Raw genomic sequence first — 14,185 nt, forward strand, 5'->3', positions numbered from 1 at the left:
TTGTAACTTTTAATTTAATAACCATTTTATTGTTCCTTCATCCTACTCTTAGTCGACTTCTATTTCAAAAGTTATTTAGTAAAGCTTCTTTTTTGGCGTTTTAGTTTACCGTTGTTATTTTGTTATCATTGATGAATAATTGTATTTATGCGATAGCTGCGTTATGCATTGCGATATTATGAAAATAGGAAAGTACTTTAAACTTCGGAATTTGATTGCTTAAAAAATCTTTGCAAAAGATGACAATGCTCTTATCTAAATGACTTTGGTACCAAAAAACATGTAGTTTTGTATATTGTTTCATTTATGTTTTGTGTCATTTAATTAATATCCCTAGGAAAATTAACTAAGTCGTCCGTTTTCTTAATAAAATTGAGAGATGAAATGTATACTAAACCACAAATTGGTTATTGGGCGATTCAAGATTACCTGTTTTATTTTAGTTTTTATACATATTTAGAAAATATATATTACCAAAAGATAGGACGGGACTTGCACCAATATTTGCAATCTATGGATTATGCAATATCTGCTATCTGAATTGACTTCAAAACAGATCAACGTGTTTTGCTTCCTAATCATCGTTTAAATACTTATAATGAATTTTCTTTACGAGCTTATAGCAGCATAATAAGTGAACACATTTCACATTTAAAACAACTATACAAGAGTGAATCTTATCTCATTTCATACAAATGTTAGTTCAGATCGTGTTTCTATAAAAAATAAATATGTTATAATGATAATGCCGTACATGGTTCTGTGTTGACTACGTAGATTGTTATTTACAACTGTTCTGTGCCAATATTAACTATGTTTTTGTTCTGTATCTTAAATTAGAAAACTTCATTGTAATGTATTCATTGGAATGTATTACATATTTTCCTCTTCTCAAAGCAAATTTCTCTATAACAAAAAGTTTATATAAGTAGCTCAAGAGACGTCATGTTTCGGTAAATTATTCATATACAAAAAAACTCTTATCCAACTCGTTGGCTCTGTGAACTTATATAGGAATGACGCAGTGTATTTTTTAAAGTAATTTTGTGAAAAGTTTATGCTTCACATTTTACTACCCTTAAGGAATAACCCACCTAGACATTAAGTTCTACCTCGTGTAAGCTAGATCTTCGCCGTTTGCTCAATTGTTTCCAGAATCTGCGATCTAACGATTTGACCTGTGGGAGAATTGGTCACATTAGTGACATATAATGAAAACGTTATATATGATCTGTCATATTATGCAGTCAAATAATTCTTACAGTTTCTTTCCGTGGGGAATTCAAGCGACTGGAATCCGGTTGCGATGTGGAACCATCATCAATGGTGTCTTTGCTTGTGAAAAGTGTTACCAATTGATTCTCTGAGTTACGCCTCGAAAGAAAGTTAATTCTATGGAAGAATCAAAACAAACGGTAAAACAATTTCCGATCCAAATGCCGTTGTTGCTTACTAGATACTTACAATTTGCTTTTATGTTTTGTTTTGTTGGTAAAACTAGCTGTATGTTTCAGATGAGAACTGTTTTGACTGAATTGTGTCATACAGTAAACTTTCTCCCGCCTCGCCAAACGTTCCAGGTCCGACAGAGTCTTTTCTTCTATTTGATAAAACACATGATAGTACAGATTGTGTTGATATTAGTGTTTATGAACAGCTTACTCCCGTTGCAGTTCCGTACCGACATCCGTGCCATGATCTTCGGCTATTGTGTAGGTCATTCGTTGTTTGAGCAAACTTACTCATCTTTTACGCCGATTGCCTCGTCTTATTTGGAACGTTTCCTAGGAACGAACAAGACGAAACAATCGGCGTAAAAGATGAGAGATTTTGCTCAAACAACAAATGGGCCTATGATCATGGCACGGACGGCGGTACGGTGATGCAAATTCAAACTCTTAAATTTATTTATTCATTTATGAATTGAGAAAAGGTTATCGTGTTATATGAGTAACACTTTCATTTTTTAAATGTTGTGCTTCAATTTGCCATACAGAGCCAAACTAATTTCAAAAAGGGATTGTGTCTTCAATTCAAGTACAAAAACATAAAATTGCAACCTGTTTCCAATCTTCTAAATAATTCTGGTTCGTGTGTGAACCAGAGATGAAAAAAAATGATTCTTTTGAAAAATCAGGTGCAGTCCAGTTAGCTTAGTGCGATGAACTGAATGCGTGCGGTGATTCTTCCGCACGTCCCAGGAGCGATTTTTTCATATGTATTATAACGTTAAACAATAAATATTTGCTTCTTATGGCACCCATTGATAGCCATTAACGGTTTTGTGCTGATGGCCCTACCATTCGTTAAATAAATTCATTCATAATTAAAGTAGTCCATACAATTATCGCTATCTTCTGTAACCTATGCTTTTCGCTAGCGTTTATGTACGAGTAGTGTGGAGATTTGTCGCACACTTAAATAGTAGACATAGTACTTACATAGTTCTGGCGTGCGATTGAGCAAGGTTTGTTTCGATCGAACGAACCAATACTACACCGCCGGTGGGTGGAGTATTGTCGTACACATTCGTGATCAACTGTACAATGAATCAATATCGTACCGCTGGCGTACGGCTATGGCCGGCACGGTGCGATTGAGCAGGGCTAACCGGCATGGTGATCGATAGAACGAACTAACACCATACCACCTGCGGGTAGAGTATTGTTGTACACATGTTCATCAATGGGGGTCCGCGACAGCCGAGCGGTAGCGCCGGCTAGAAAATCGGCCCTTGAGCGCCGGGGCTCACCACCACGAAGAAGCATCTTCACAGCTGCCGTGTGGGATTTTTTCCAACACATGCTTAGTCGGGACCACAGGCGTGCGGAAGAATCATTTTGGTTCATTTGACTGGGGTGTACTCGTTTGCTCAGTAGATAGATCAGAGTGAATCATGCAGTTCTGATTCAATTTGCCCTTGCCTAGTGTGAACACGATTGATGTAAAGAATACACGTACCTCGATCCACAGACCCAAAATTGTTCCAAGTAGCTGGGACGGTAGCGGTTCTGCGATTCGGTATAGGAGTATCCATCTTTGAATTGTTTTGCTGATATGATGAGCTCATTCCGTTTTTCAGGGTTTGGCTGGATGCCATTGACGTGGGTCGCTCGGTGTTGGTTGTCATGGCAATGTTCGGGGCCGTCTGAAGGTTGGTGTAGCTGTTCACACGCGTCACGATACGATTCAAGATAATGTCCTTCCCGCTCATTCGATGGTATGTGAAGAGGTCGTGCCCGAGAATCGCGGTCAGATCCGGCCCAGGACTGTATGTGAGCAAGTCTTCGTCTCCGAGGATGTCGTGATTCAGCGCTAAGCGCATCTCGAGCCTCGGACATAGCCCGATCGGAGCATTGGCCCTGTCGGCGGAATGTTCGGTATCGTTTGCACAACGCGTCCCGGTGCTCGGGAGCTGCACAGATGCATAACATCTGTCAGCAACACTCCCATAACTTTCGTCGGGAGTGGTAGTCTTGATCGTCTCGGTCACTTCTACCCGGGTTGTCGACGACGGCGTCGTACTTACCGATTCGGATCCGGTGGAATCTTTTAAATCCGCATAAACCAGAGGATTTTTTTCCGAAGCTTGCCCCTGCCAATTTATCGAAAGTAAATTACCCGCTAATTATAAGTTATCTACGCAACCGAACGAACGAGCAAACAGACATACAAATTGATGGGCAGTATGACATTATTCCATTGAGATTAGTAACCAAAAATACACACATACACACCAAGATGAAAACTATGTTATATAAAAAATTGTTATCATTACCATGCACGCGCCACACTGCTAAAATATTCTACATAGCCTTAAATCATAATATTCTACACATTAAAGCTAGAAGATCTGAGGTTTTGGCTTCAGGGCGTAGAAACAGTAACAGTTTTACAGTTAAGGGGGTCCTAAGCAGAAAAGTGAACGGGGGCCCTGTGCGATACCATAAACAAAGGTAAATTTTCGTCTTTTTCGTATGCTTTTAAAAAAAATCGATGTTTGCCTTTCCTTAAAAAAAATCTTCGATTGCATCGTCTTATTCGCAACGTTTTCTAGGAACGAACAAGACAAAACAATCACCGTAAAAGCTGAGCGAGTTTGCTCCAACAACAAATCAGATGCTTAATAGCCCAAGATCATGGGACGGATGTCGGTACGTAGTGGCAACGGTTGTATTGTATAAGATATCGTGTTTGATTATACTATACTATCTATGTGAAAATTTAAAATCTTTAAAAGCAGAAATATCATTTTGGACCGTACCGTGCAACATCTAAATAATTAAAATCGAAATTTTTGGGTAATGGTTTTGTAAAATGAAAAGGTTGTTAATTGTAGAATCAAGCTGTACGCGGAATTAAATACCTACATTTTTTTTAATATCTAATATAATCTGATATCCAAAATAATTACTCAAAACCTCAAAATATTGAATAAAACTTAATCATGACCAACAAATGTTTGAAAGAATTCAAAAAACGTGCACAAAAACATAAATTATATGAAACATCTAAAAACCGCATTCATCATATCTCACCTGTTTTTCTCGCCCGTTGAGTGGTTTGCTGTCATCATCCGATTCATAGCTTTCGCTTTCTTCTTCGAATAGTGGTTCTAGTTTACGTCTTTACCAACGTGTAAGAATTTTTAAAGATAGCCCGAACAGAGGTAAGAAAAGTAAGCTTTGCTAATCAATTCCACAGTTAACAAACTCTGCTATCTGACACTATCTAGCGCTAAGTCTTCGCGTTTTGCGGTTGGTAGATGTTACCTTTGGATTTAAGTAATTGTGCTTTTCATAGCACGTGTTTCTAATGTCTAAAATCTACCGCTCATCTGAAGCAAGTCAAACGTACATCATCACATCGTATGATAATAATAGATTAAATTGACAAAATTTTAACCTATCTTCTTCACTGCACACCAAATGGTTCTATTTCAAATGACCACTGAATGGAACTATTAATATACAAAACAATCCAATTCACTCGCAAGTAAGATGAAAACCACCCTCAAGAAGATTAATAAATCGTTTTCGTACCTTGGTAGTAGTCCACGAACAGCGCTAGCTGTCATCGGCGGAGCCATAAGTAGTTCATCCATCATCAATTCCGTATCGTCATCACCGGTATACGACGAGGATGATTTAGTAGGAGACTGTTGTCAGAGACGAAAGCGACAGGGTTTTAGTAGATCAAACTAATGCCATTAGATGGATGGATTTACTAAGAACATCGAGGGATCCAAATTTACAAACATCCTCCAAACAGTTGCATGTAGATGCATCTCTAATATTCCGCAAAACCTAACAATTGTGGAACGCTATCATTACCGAGTGTGTTTGCTCGATGCTACCGAAGATCTGCATGTCGTCATTTTCACCGCCACTGGTAGGTGTTCCCCAAACTTCTTCGCCAGATGTGGCCGACGTTTCCCCTTCTATTGCTTCCTCTTCGTCACCGCCACTGCTTCCTGCGTGGTCGCTGGGACGTTTGTCGCGGTTCAATTCATTCTCGTTTTTATCCTCGGTATCATCCGCGCTGTTATCTCGTCGTCCAAGGTAACGATCTATAAATGCTCGTGACTCTTCGATAAAATTGCCGGCTCTGGTAGTCCAGTTTAGAAAAGTTTGTGTATTATTGTCGTATACTTCCTTGGTGATAATTTTGATATCTAGATAAAATAGATGAGGAAAATTACACAACTGGTGGATTTAGCTTATTCTAGAGCAGAATGTACATGAAACGCAAAACTAGTCGAAATCACGTCGATTCAAACTGTCTGTTTTTTATTGCACCATAACGTAAAGCACATTGAAAACAAACCATGATAAATTGACCGTATTTTCGGGAGCATAATTTCACCTTTGTAAAATCAAACCTATGCCAAATTTTGAACCGTTGCACTAAAACTAGTTGTTGCGATAATTCTACTGTCTAAAGATGTGTTTTAAGATTGAAAAAAAAATTATGTAACTATTACCTTCGCCATTTCCATAACAATTTATTCCGACTACCGGACCCCAAGGGAGCTTTTAAATTTTTTTTTTAATTTTTTCTATACAGAAGCATTAATCGTGAATATAAGTTATACACACGCGAAAATACGGTAACAATCAATTTCAACCTCCGCTCGATAATACTACATTTTCTAACGTGATAATGACAAGCCTAAATGATTTGGCGCATGAATTCGTCAAAATAAACAGCATTTTAGCGTTAGCCAAATGTTTGCGTTTCATGTACACTTAGCTTGGCAGCAAAAAGAACAAACCGCTTTCTGAATCTTCCTCCGAAGAATTGTAGGTCTTGTTGTCGTCTGTGTCCTCCGAAGGAACCCTTTCTAGACTGGATATGGTACCGTAACGCTTTAGGCCAGTATTGAGGGCACGATACGGGGGATCAATGATCTCATCGTCGGGAGAGTTATCGGGCGAATACTCATCGCTAACAGCTCCATCGGCCACCTGCCCGACCGGGTTTAGATGTAGCCGACGTGTTTGTGTTGACCACGGCATCGTAAGTTCCATTGTCTGATGAGACGATGCTTGGCCTGCAGGGTCTGGAGTTGGTGGTACTACGGCGATGGTCGGAAGAGCTTCAAACGGATCTATCTGTACAAGTGATGCTACCGGGTTCATCTGAGCAAGCCCAATCAACCCCATTAGCGACCACGCTGCAGTATCCCCGTTGTTGTTATTATTTGTGAAGATTTCTGCTCGCTCAGTTACATTATCTTGCCGTTGATTCGGTGACGGGTTGTGGTTCGCCAAAGTGCCGTTAATTTTGTTAGTACTGTTTAATGGTTGCATTGTAGTAGTGTTCGCATTAATCTCGTTGATGTTATCCAATATTTTCACACGCTCGTGTAACAACTCGTCCGGACTAAGCGTACTTTTTTCAAAATCCTTGGGTGTGCATTTGCAATGGCAAGGCGTTTGACACTTAGTCCGGTAACTTCCATTAGTCGCTATTTGTGGGCCACGTCGTCGATCATGCGTGTCCGTTACGGCATGCTCGGCGGGTTCATTGTCCTGCCCCACGGATCTACCTAGCGTTGTTAGCGTACTAGAGGAAGACATGCTTGACACGGAATTTGGGCTTTTGTTAAGGCTACTGCCCGTCGTTGAACTGGAGACGCAACATCGGTTAAGTGGAGCACTCTGGCTGTGCTGCACCGTCAAGGAGTTGCTGCTTGATGAGTTCAAACGGCTTTTGCAATTCTTGTGACATTGCCGGCACATTGAAATCGTGTCTATTTTGTTACTCAATGGACTCGACCGCACCGTTATCTGCATTAAAAAAAAAAACACAAAAAGGCAACAAGATACCCAAGATAAATACTATAGTAAGGCGGTAAAATGAATGAAATGAATTAATGGTTTCATTGTGCTGGCTAAATTGGAAAAATAAAAAATCTACTAGTCATTGCACCAGTGGACTACAGAAACCAAAAGCTTATTTTAAAGCCAATTTCTGCACTTTCACAATATTTTCCAATATGATACAAAGCTGATATTCTTGAAAACAATGGTTGCTTTGAGAAATATCCCTTTTTATGTATTCTGCTTGATTGGTCAGAAAACTCTTCCACCATTCTTATTTTTTAATATTAACAGGCAAATTAGTAATTTTCATGTCAATTTTCACTTCATACTAAATATCTATAGAAATAAGTTAATTATTAGGTTATAAAATTTACATATTATGGTTGAGGTTTGAACTTGGTTCTACAACGATTACGAGTACCCTCTCATCACATACAATTTAAAACGAATACCTTTTTCTTTTTAGAAAGTTTTTATTTTTTATTGCTAGTATACTACAGCTATACTTCTGTTGAAGCAACCAACGCATTCAAAACAAAAAATCAATAAAAATAAGCACAAATGGTTCAAACGTTGGACGTAGACAATACATGGCTTCACACAAATATGTCATATGCAAATTATAATGTAGTCGTGTCTTGTCGTTGCCTATGCGTTACGTTGAGAACACATCAACGCGAGTTGCAACCCGGATATAAAACATGTGTTTTGGCGTCAAGACAAGTTGTGACGTTCGCTCGGTACTTCACACGACCATGAGCTACGCGTGACATTGGAGACCCAGTGTACATGTTTGTACTAAACTGTATACATCGGACTAAGCTGTTTTGTTTACGTCTTATCCCGTTTCCGAAAAAAAACAATAGAAACATTCATTCATCGCCCTGAAACTCACTTCACAGGAATACAATCTATAGAACTTACCTGACTGTCAGATGTTGTGCTTTTAGATACGCTCTTATTATCGTCATCCTCTTCAAACGCAGAGCTGTCGTCCGGTGGATGTTGTCCATCGGTTGCGGATTTTGCAATGCTATTTCCAGTACTGTGGCCATTACCATTCAGCGACGGTGTGCAAAGACTTCCGCCAACATCAACCAGATTAAGTTCTTTCGATCGGTTTGCCACTTGCTCTACAGACCACTCTTCAACCAACTGCTCGGGATCGGAGTCTATTGGATCGGATTCGATCACCTGCTTGTCCAACTGTCCCTTCATCCATTCCGCCAAATGAAGAGCACTGCCCTGTGGTACGCCCGTCTTATTCAGTTTTCTACATTTTTCATCGATAAGCTCCTCGACTTGTTTTGGAACCCTGGTCAGTCTTGACTGTTGACGGTAACAACAGGAAGTACGTGATTCGATCGCAGCCAATTTTGTCCGAAATAGTGATAACAGACAAAGTAATCGGACAAAAATTATAATTATTGAGAAAAGAGAGAAAGAGAGGGAAAGAGAAAAGAGAATATTGATGAAAATGAACATAATATGAGTGCGGTGAGGAGAAAAATTTAGAAAAAAATAGATCAAATAGATGTATCTTTGTGTAATAAAAAAACGTTGTGCACTACTTCATACGACATTGCTCTATACTCAAAATACTTTGCCGCGAAAGTTACATTCATAACTGTACATCAATACTATAGCCCTTATTTCTTCATTATTGTGCTATTACGGCAACTGCATGCTCTCAAACGTGTTTGGATTTAAAATAAAATGTAGTAACCCACAATATTGACTGATATCTCACATTTCTTTAGTTTTATGACAATTATTGGGTAAAGAATAACAAACAAAGGAAAATAAATCTCGCAAGAAAAATTGAACGCTTGTCGTGCTACCTTCACTACTTCTTTACGTTTCATAATTGGCTGTATTATACTTGTGTGACTTTTTTAATATCCTTTTAAATTTCATGCCTATATTTGAATGGTTTCATAAAATGTGTAATAAATACACATCAGCAAAACTTTTTTACAAATATATACCAAAAGACTCCGTATCCCGAACAATGCCTGGTTGGCTTTAGATAGTTAGAATTTGGGTTTTTTGTTCCGTTGCGATGTACGGCTAATGCAACACGATTCGAGCAAATTGGCCGGTACATAGATGTAACGAATAAAACTAACAAGCGTTTAATTTTTCACGTAAAATAATTTTTATTTTCCTCGTTCGTGTTAAGAATTGGATTATATTTCAACTTAATCCATTTTTCAACTATTAAACAGTTGAAAATTGGCTGAAAATCGTATGAGGTTTGTATTATGGGTATAACGGACATCGCGTGTACCTTACTGACTTCCCTTTTACTTCCGCAAGGAAATGGGTATTTTCATTCTAGTTTGTTTGTGCTTCTTAGTTACTGCGGCAGATAATATCCCTTTTAAATTCTCAAAACATTGAATATTTTGTTTGGCGGGACTGTAGTTACTTGTTAATATAATACTGTGTAACATGAATGATCCGTTTTCTGGGCGTCATTGTCATTGCCTAAATTTTCTGGTTGTTTTTGTCGCTTGTTTGTTAATTTCATCGTTTTGTTCTTGTTGTAGCGTGCAGCATTATTTTTTATTTTTATATCTTGGCATCACTGAGATGTCCCCGAACATTAATCATGTACAGAAAGCTACATATATATTTATGGTTTAAATTTAACGTGCCAAATCTGATTAGAATATTAATACGAATAATATTCGTTTGAATACAATGAATTATCTTATGAATTGTCATTGTTGTGTTTATCTAGAACGATAAATTTCACTTACTCTCATTCATCATCTTTGCTTCTTTTTAAATAGTTACTTTTATGGGATTAACATCTAATGTACAATCACATCTCCATTCAAATCGTAAATTAATCTTTTGTTTAAAAACGGTTTCTATGACACTCGAGTCTTAGCGGATTACATTGGAGTGAGGTTTTCAGTAACGCTCCTAGTAAAAAGATAAACCTAAAACATTCATAGCAACTTCATGTTCAATGTTTTGATGTTATAGAAACTAGTTATAATTCATATTTTTGGCATCCAATTTGACGCTCTTAGACAATGCGTTGCATTGCTTTTGTTAACCTTTTTTTCATTAAATATGCACGGTTCTCTCGAGTGATGAGCAGCAACTCAAATATAACTAAAAGAGCAAAGTGTTACTTTAAGTCCGTATATGTCTCAATCTTATTAAATTAATTATTTTTATTCTTCACTTAATTTAAAACAAATTCAAACGAAACATCTTTACACAAATCGGAATATTAATAATTCTATTCACGATTGATAACATCATTCATAATTGATAACATCATGATGGTTTGAAATGAGTAAAACTTTGGAAGAATTAATAAATTAGTGCATAGATACTTGACAATCTAGGTAAATCTTTCCATTTACATTTACTATCTACCATTGATACTATGTTTTGATAATTATTTGTTCTAATACCTCGGAATGCAAACATTGAGAAATTAGTGAATGGTTTATTCTCAATTGATCCAGATTTTTTCCTCCAAATATAGCTGCAGTACTAGTTGATTCCGCGTTTAGATTACTAGATGATGGCTTTAAAATTAGATAAGCTATAGAATTATTTCGAATCAACAAACGCTTGCATTCTACGGGAAAGTTTTCATAAGCGAAAAAACAGACTCGACGCATTACCTCATTATGACACAGTCCACCTATAGTAACGTAACTCTTATCATGTAGCGCAATTTTTTGTTACTAATTTTTTAACACTTCCAACAAATGTGACCCTTAACAGTTTTTGCTAACTAAAAGCAAACTTATGCACCCGGTGTATACCCCATGACAATTAGTACAAACGCAGTCTTAGTTAAAATTATTATTCATTTAAGATAATTTAACACGTTGCGTACCAAGCGTTTTAGCACACTTTTTAGTATAATTTTCTAAAATAAAATTTGTTCATGACATTTATTAAACCGACGGTTTTTGAAGGCCAAGCAAAAACTTAGTTTCCCAAAATATTTATATAAAATATTACAATAATTTTTATGCTGCATTTTCATTTATTCATGGGTCAAAAACTTTTTAGAACTAAAACTGCTGTCACCCATAATTGGGTGACGCGGTACGGAACGTGTTAATGGTATTGAAACTACTTAAGGCTGGACAATCAGTATTTCATACTTTATACTTCTTGGGCAATGTTTATGCCTTGTCTTCCATTATCAAAACAAATGTTTAATCTTATCCATTCACCACGCCATCTAGTTCTTTTATTTCTTCACAAAGAAATGGTTTAAAAAAGCAAAGCGTGATTAGTTTATGCAAAACAGAAACAATGAAACTTTTAACCTTGAACAGTAAATTAAAAGCAATTGTTGATTAGATTCACAATTCTTTATTGAACTTTATTTCTGACATTTACCCCGGTATTACTCACCGCCTGATTTAGATGATTTTTTATCTTTTTTATTTCATCTCCACAGTCTTAAATATGTTATACTGCATCAAACTTAACCACCAGGAGAAACTTTGATTTATTATTCGAAACGCTTCCGTATAGTTCAGGAGCTTTTGTGCCACTTATTATCCACATGGCGTTACAAATGCAATAATCTCCTTGGCGACAAACAAATAGTAAAATATATCAAGAAACCATCATATATCCATATAGCATATTTACAAAATAAATATGATCGCTGCATGATCTGGTGAAGTTGTTATCCCTGTAACACATTTATGTTTCCTTTGGTTGATGTTTTTCGACTTTTTTCTTTGCCACATACAACCAATCGATTATAATCCAAGTCTAAGACAAAACATTGCACTCAATAGTCGGACTTCGAATGGTAAAGCTGTTTGTTGTGGAGGGTTGGATTCTGGGAAATGTATTCAATGTGTGTATATTTTTCAGACATCCTATTAAAAGAAGTTTCAACCTGTTGTATCTACTCAATCAGCAGTCAACCACACACTTATGTATGTACAAAGCAGTGCTAATAACCTGTCAGCCAGTCATCAACTGTTGAGAAATACTTTCATGCTTTTGGCACTCTAGGGCTATCTATCCACCAGCGATGCTCGTCCAGTTTTATGCAATCAGATTTTTCTTTTGATCGTTGGAAATAGTTGCTATATTCAGTAAAAATAAGTTCTGATTGATTGACTTTAGACTACAAATCCAGCAAATTTGGCGGTGTAGGTTGCGTCGGTAGCATACCAAATGGATCATCGTCGTCACCGAGAAATTCGGTCTCGGTCACATCATTTCCGAATGACGGATCATAATTAACCTGATGAAAGTCAAGATCGAGCTCAAGCAAATCCCAAGAGCCTCCATAGCCGCTAGCCAACAAGTATTTACTACAATCAGCGTTATTGATTTGGCCACGAGCATCATCGGCAATCGGGGAAACTGCTGTGCTGGGTGGTGTGGTAGTTTCTTTAAAATCGTTCGAGAATGTATCGGACACTTTGTTCGATGATGAAGGCGACACATTAGGTGGTGGCGTCTCCGGTGTGGGTACGTACTCTTCTACCACTGAGGTGGATTGCCTATCAGGATCCGAATCGTCAGCATTGTCGATAAACGATCGGCCAACGGAACTGAGGCTGAACTCAACAATCGATCGCATATTGTCTCGCGAACCTCTCGAAAAACTTTGCAAAATGCGATCCCTCGATGAGAGTGTGACCGTCCCACGCTGGATATTAGAAACGCCACCACTGGACACAGTGCTGCTTGGTAAATCATCGCACGAGACATTTTCACACTCCGTGTTTACACCCGAAGTTTTGATGTAGTTCTGATTGATCTCATCATTTGCAAACTCGTCCGTTTTAGTCAGAGGACCGTTGTGCAAACGTTCCGTTGCTAAATCTGCCATTGCCCAATTATTTGTACTCTGATGCAACAAGATCAATTCAGGAAGTTCGGATATCGATCCTTGAATTGTTGCCACAGAACGATAGCTGCGACTTTCTATTGTGCTGCGTCCGCTCAGTGTCGAAAGCTTTTTTCCAACGTTGCCGTTAAAACCTTTGCCACTAAGTACAGTCGCGGATGCATTGTGGAAGCTTGCACTGCTAACGCTATGACAAGACGGTGCTTGTGCTAAAGAACCTAGGGAACACACCTGTTGATTTTTCAGATGAATGCTATCTAGCGAAGGCACCTTCACAGACGCCATGGTGGTTGCCGTAGCTCCAATATCGCTGATCGGTACAAGCGATTGAAGAATATCCGGTGAATCCAGCGGGCTGCTCAGTGGCGTAGAACCAAGGGTGGCATTCACCAAGAAGCTGTAGTAGATGAGACAAGCAAAACCCAGATAAATCAAAACACATGTTCATCGTAACGCATTTAACTCATCAATCCGCTCAGAAGCGTTGTCTAATGTACTGTAAATCAGAGCTTACATTTGTCTGGTGAGTAAATTTTGCCAAACTGCTTTCAGTTCCGTTGATGGCGCACGGAGCACGATGTAGCGTTTCTTTGAACTTTTCTTCGGTGTACGGGTTAAGTCCGGAGCGCAATGCACCGTTGGGCTTTCGATTTGCCTTCCGTTCGGATCGGTTGTGATACGAAACTCAGTACCTGGTTCAGAAGGAAGTATTTAAAGTGTTGAACATAAAGCATTACAGCTTCGCACCAGAACATTTAATGCTGGGAAGCCATTTAATACAAATAGTTTCAGAAGAGGTATAATTAACGACAATTTGCATCTCCCGTTAAAATTTTTTTCCCTAAAAACTATACAGGGGTGCCTTAAAATTTTAAGACATGTATTTTATTATAGTACAAAATTAAGAATAGGCTAATAAACTGAGAGTGTAAACGATACAATAAACGAAACGGCAAAACCACTTATAATTTTGAAACAATATCATAAAGGA

General features: G+C 37.9%; 1 protein-coding gene across 1 annotated transcript in view; it reads right to left on the reverse strand.

The window, feature by feature from the left end:
• Nucleotides 1-997: 997 nt before the first annotated feature.
• Nucleotides 998-14,185, reverse strand: part of LOC131265524 (uncharacterized) — a 28,026-nt gene continuing 14,838 nt past the window's right edge. Inside the window, exons 10-20 of the mRNA XM_058267798.1 lie at nt 13,709-13,886; nt 13,426-13,591; nt 8,253-8,657; nt 6,275-7,292; nt 5,334-5,674; nt 5,043-5,158; nt 4,539-4,626; nt 2,962-3,595; nt 1,465-1,600; nt 1,263-1,392; nt 998-1,178 (exon numbers count right to left, since the gene is read on the reverse strand). Coding sequence (XP_058123781.1) covers nt 1,095-1,178; nt 1,263-1,392; nt 1,465-1,600; nt 2,962-3,595; nt 4,539-4,626; nt 5,043-5,158; nt 5,334-5,674; nt 6,275-7,292; nt 8,253-8,657; nt 13,426-13,591; nt 13,709-13,886 — 3,296 coding nt within the window. The 3' untranslated portion in view covers nt 998-1,094. The remainder of the gene's footprint in view (nt 1,179-1,262; nt 1,393-1,464; nt 1,601-2,961; nt 3,596-4,538; nt 4,627-5,042; nt 5,159-5,333; nt 5,675-6,274; nt 7,293-8,252; nt 8,658-13,425; nt 13,592-13,708; nt 13,887-14,185) is intronic.

The sequence above is a fragment of the Anopheles coustani genome, chromosome 2, assembly GCF_943734705.1.
Source record: "Anopheles coustani chromosome 2, idAnoCousDA_361_x.2, whole genome shotgun sequence".
Classification (NCBI taxonomy): Eukaryota; Metazoa; Arthropoda; class Insecta; order Diptera; family Culicidae; genus Anopheles; species Anopheles coustani.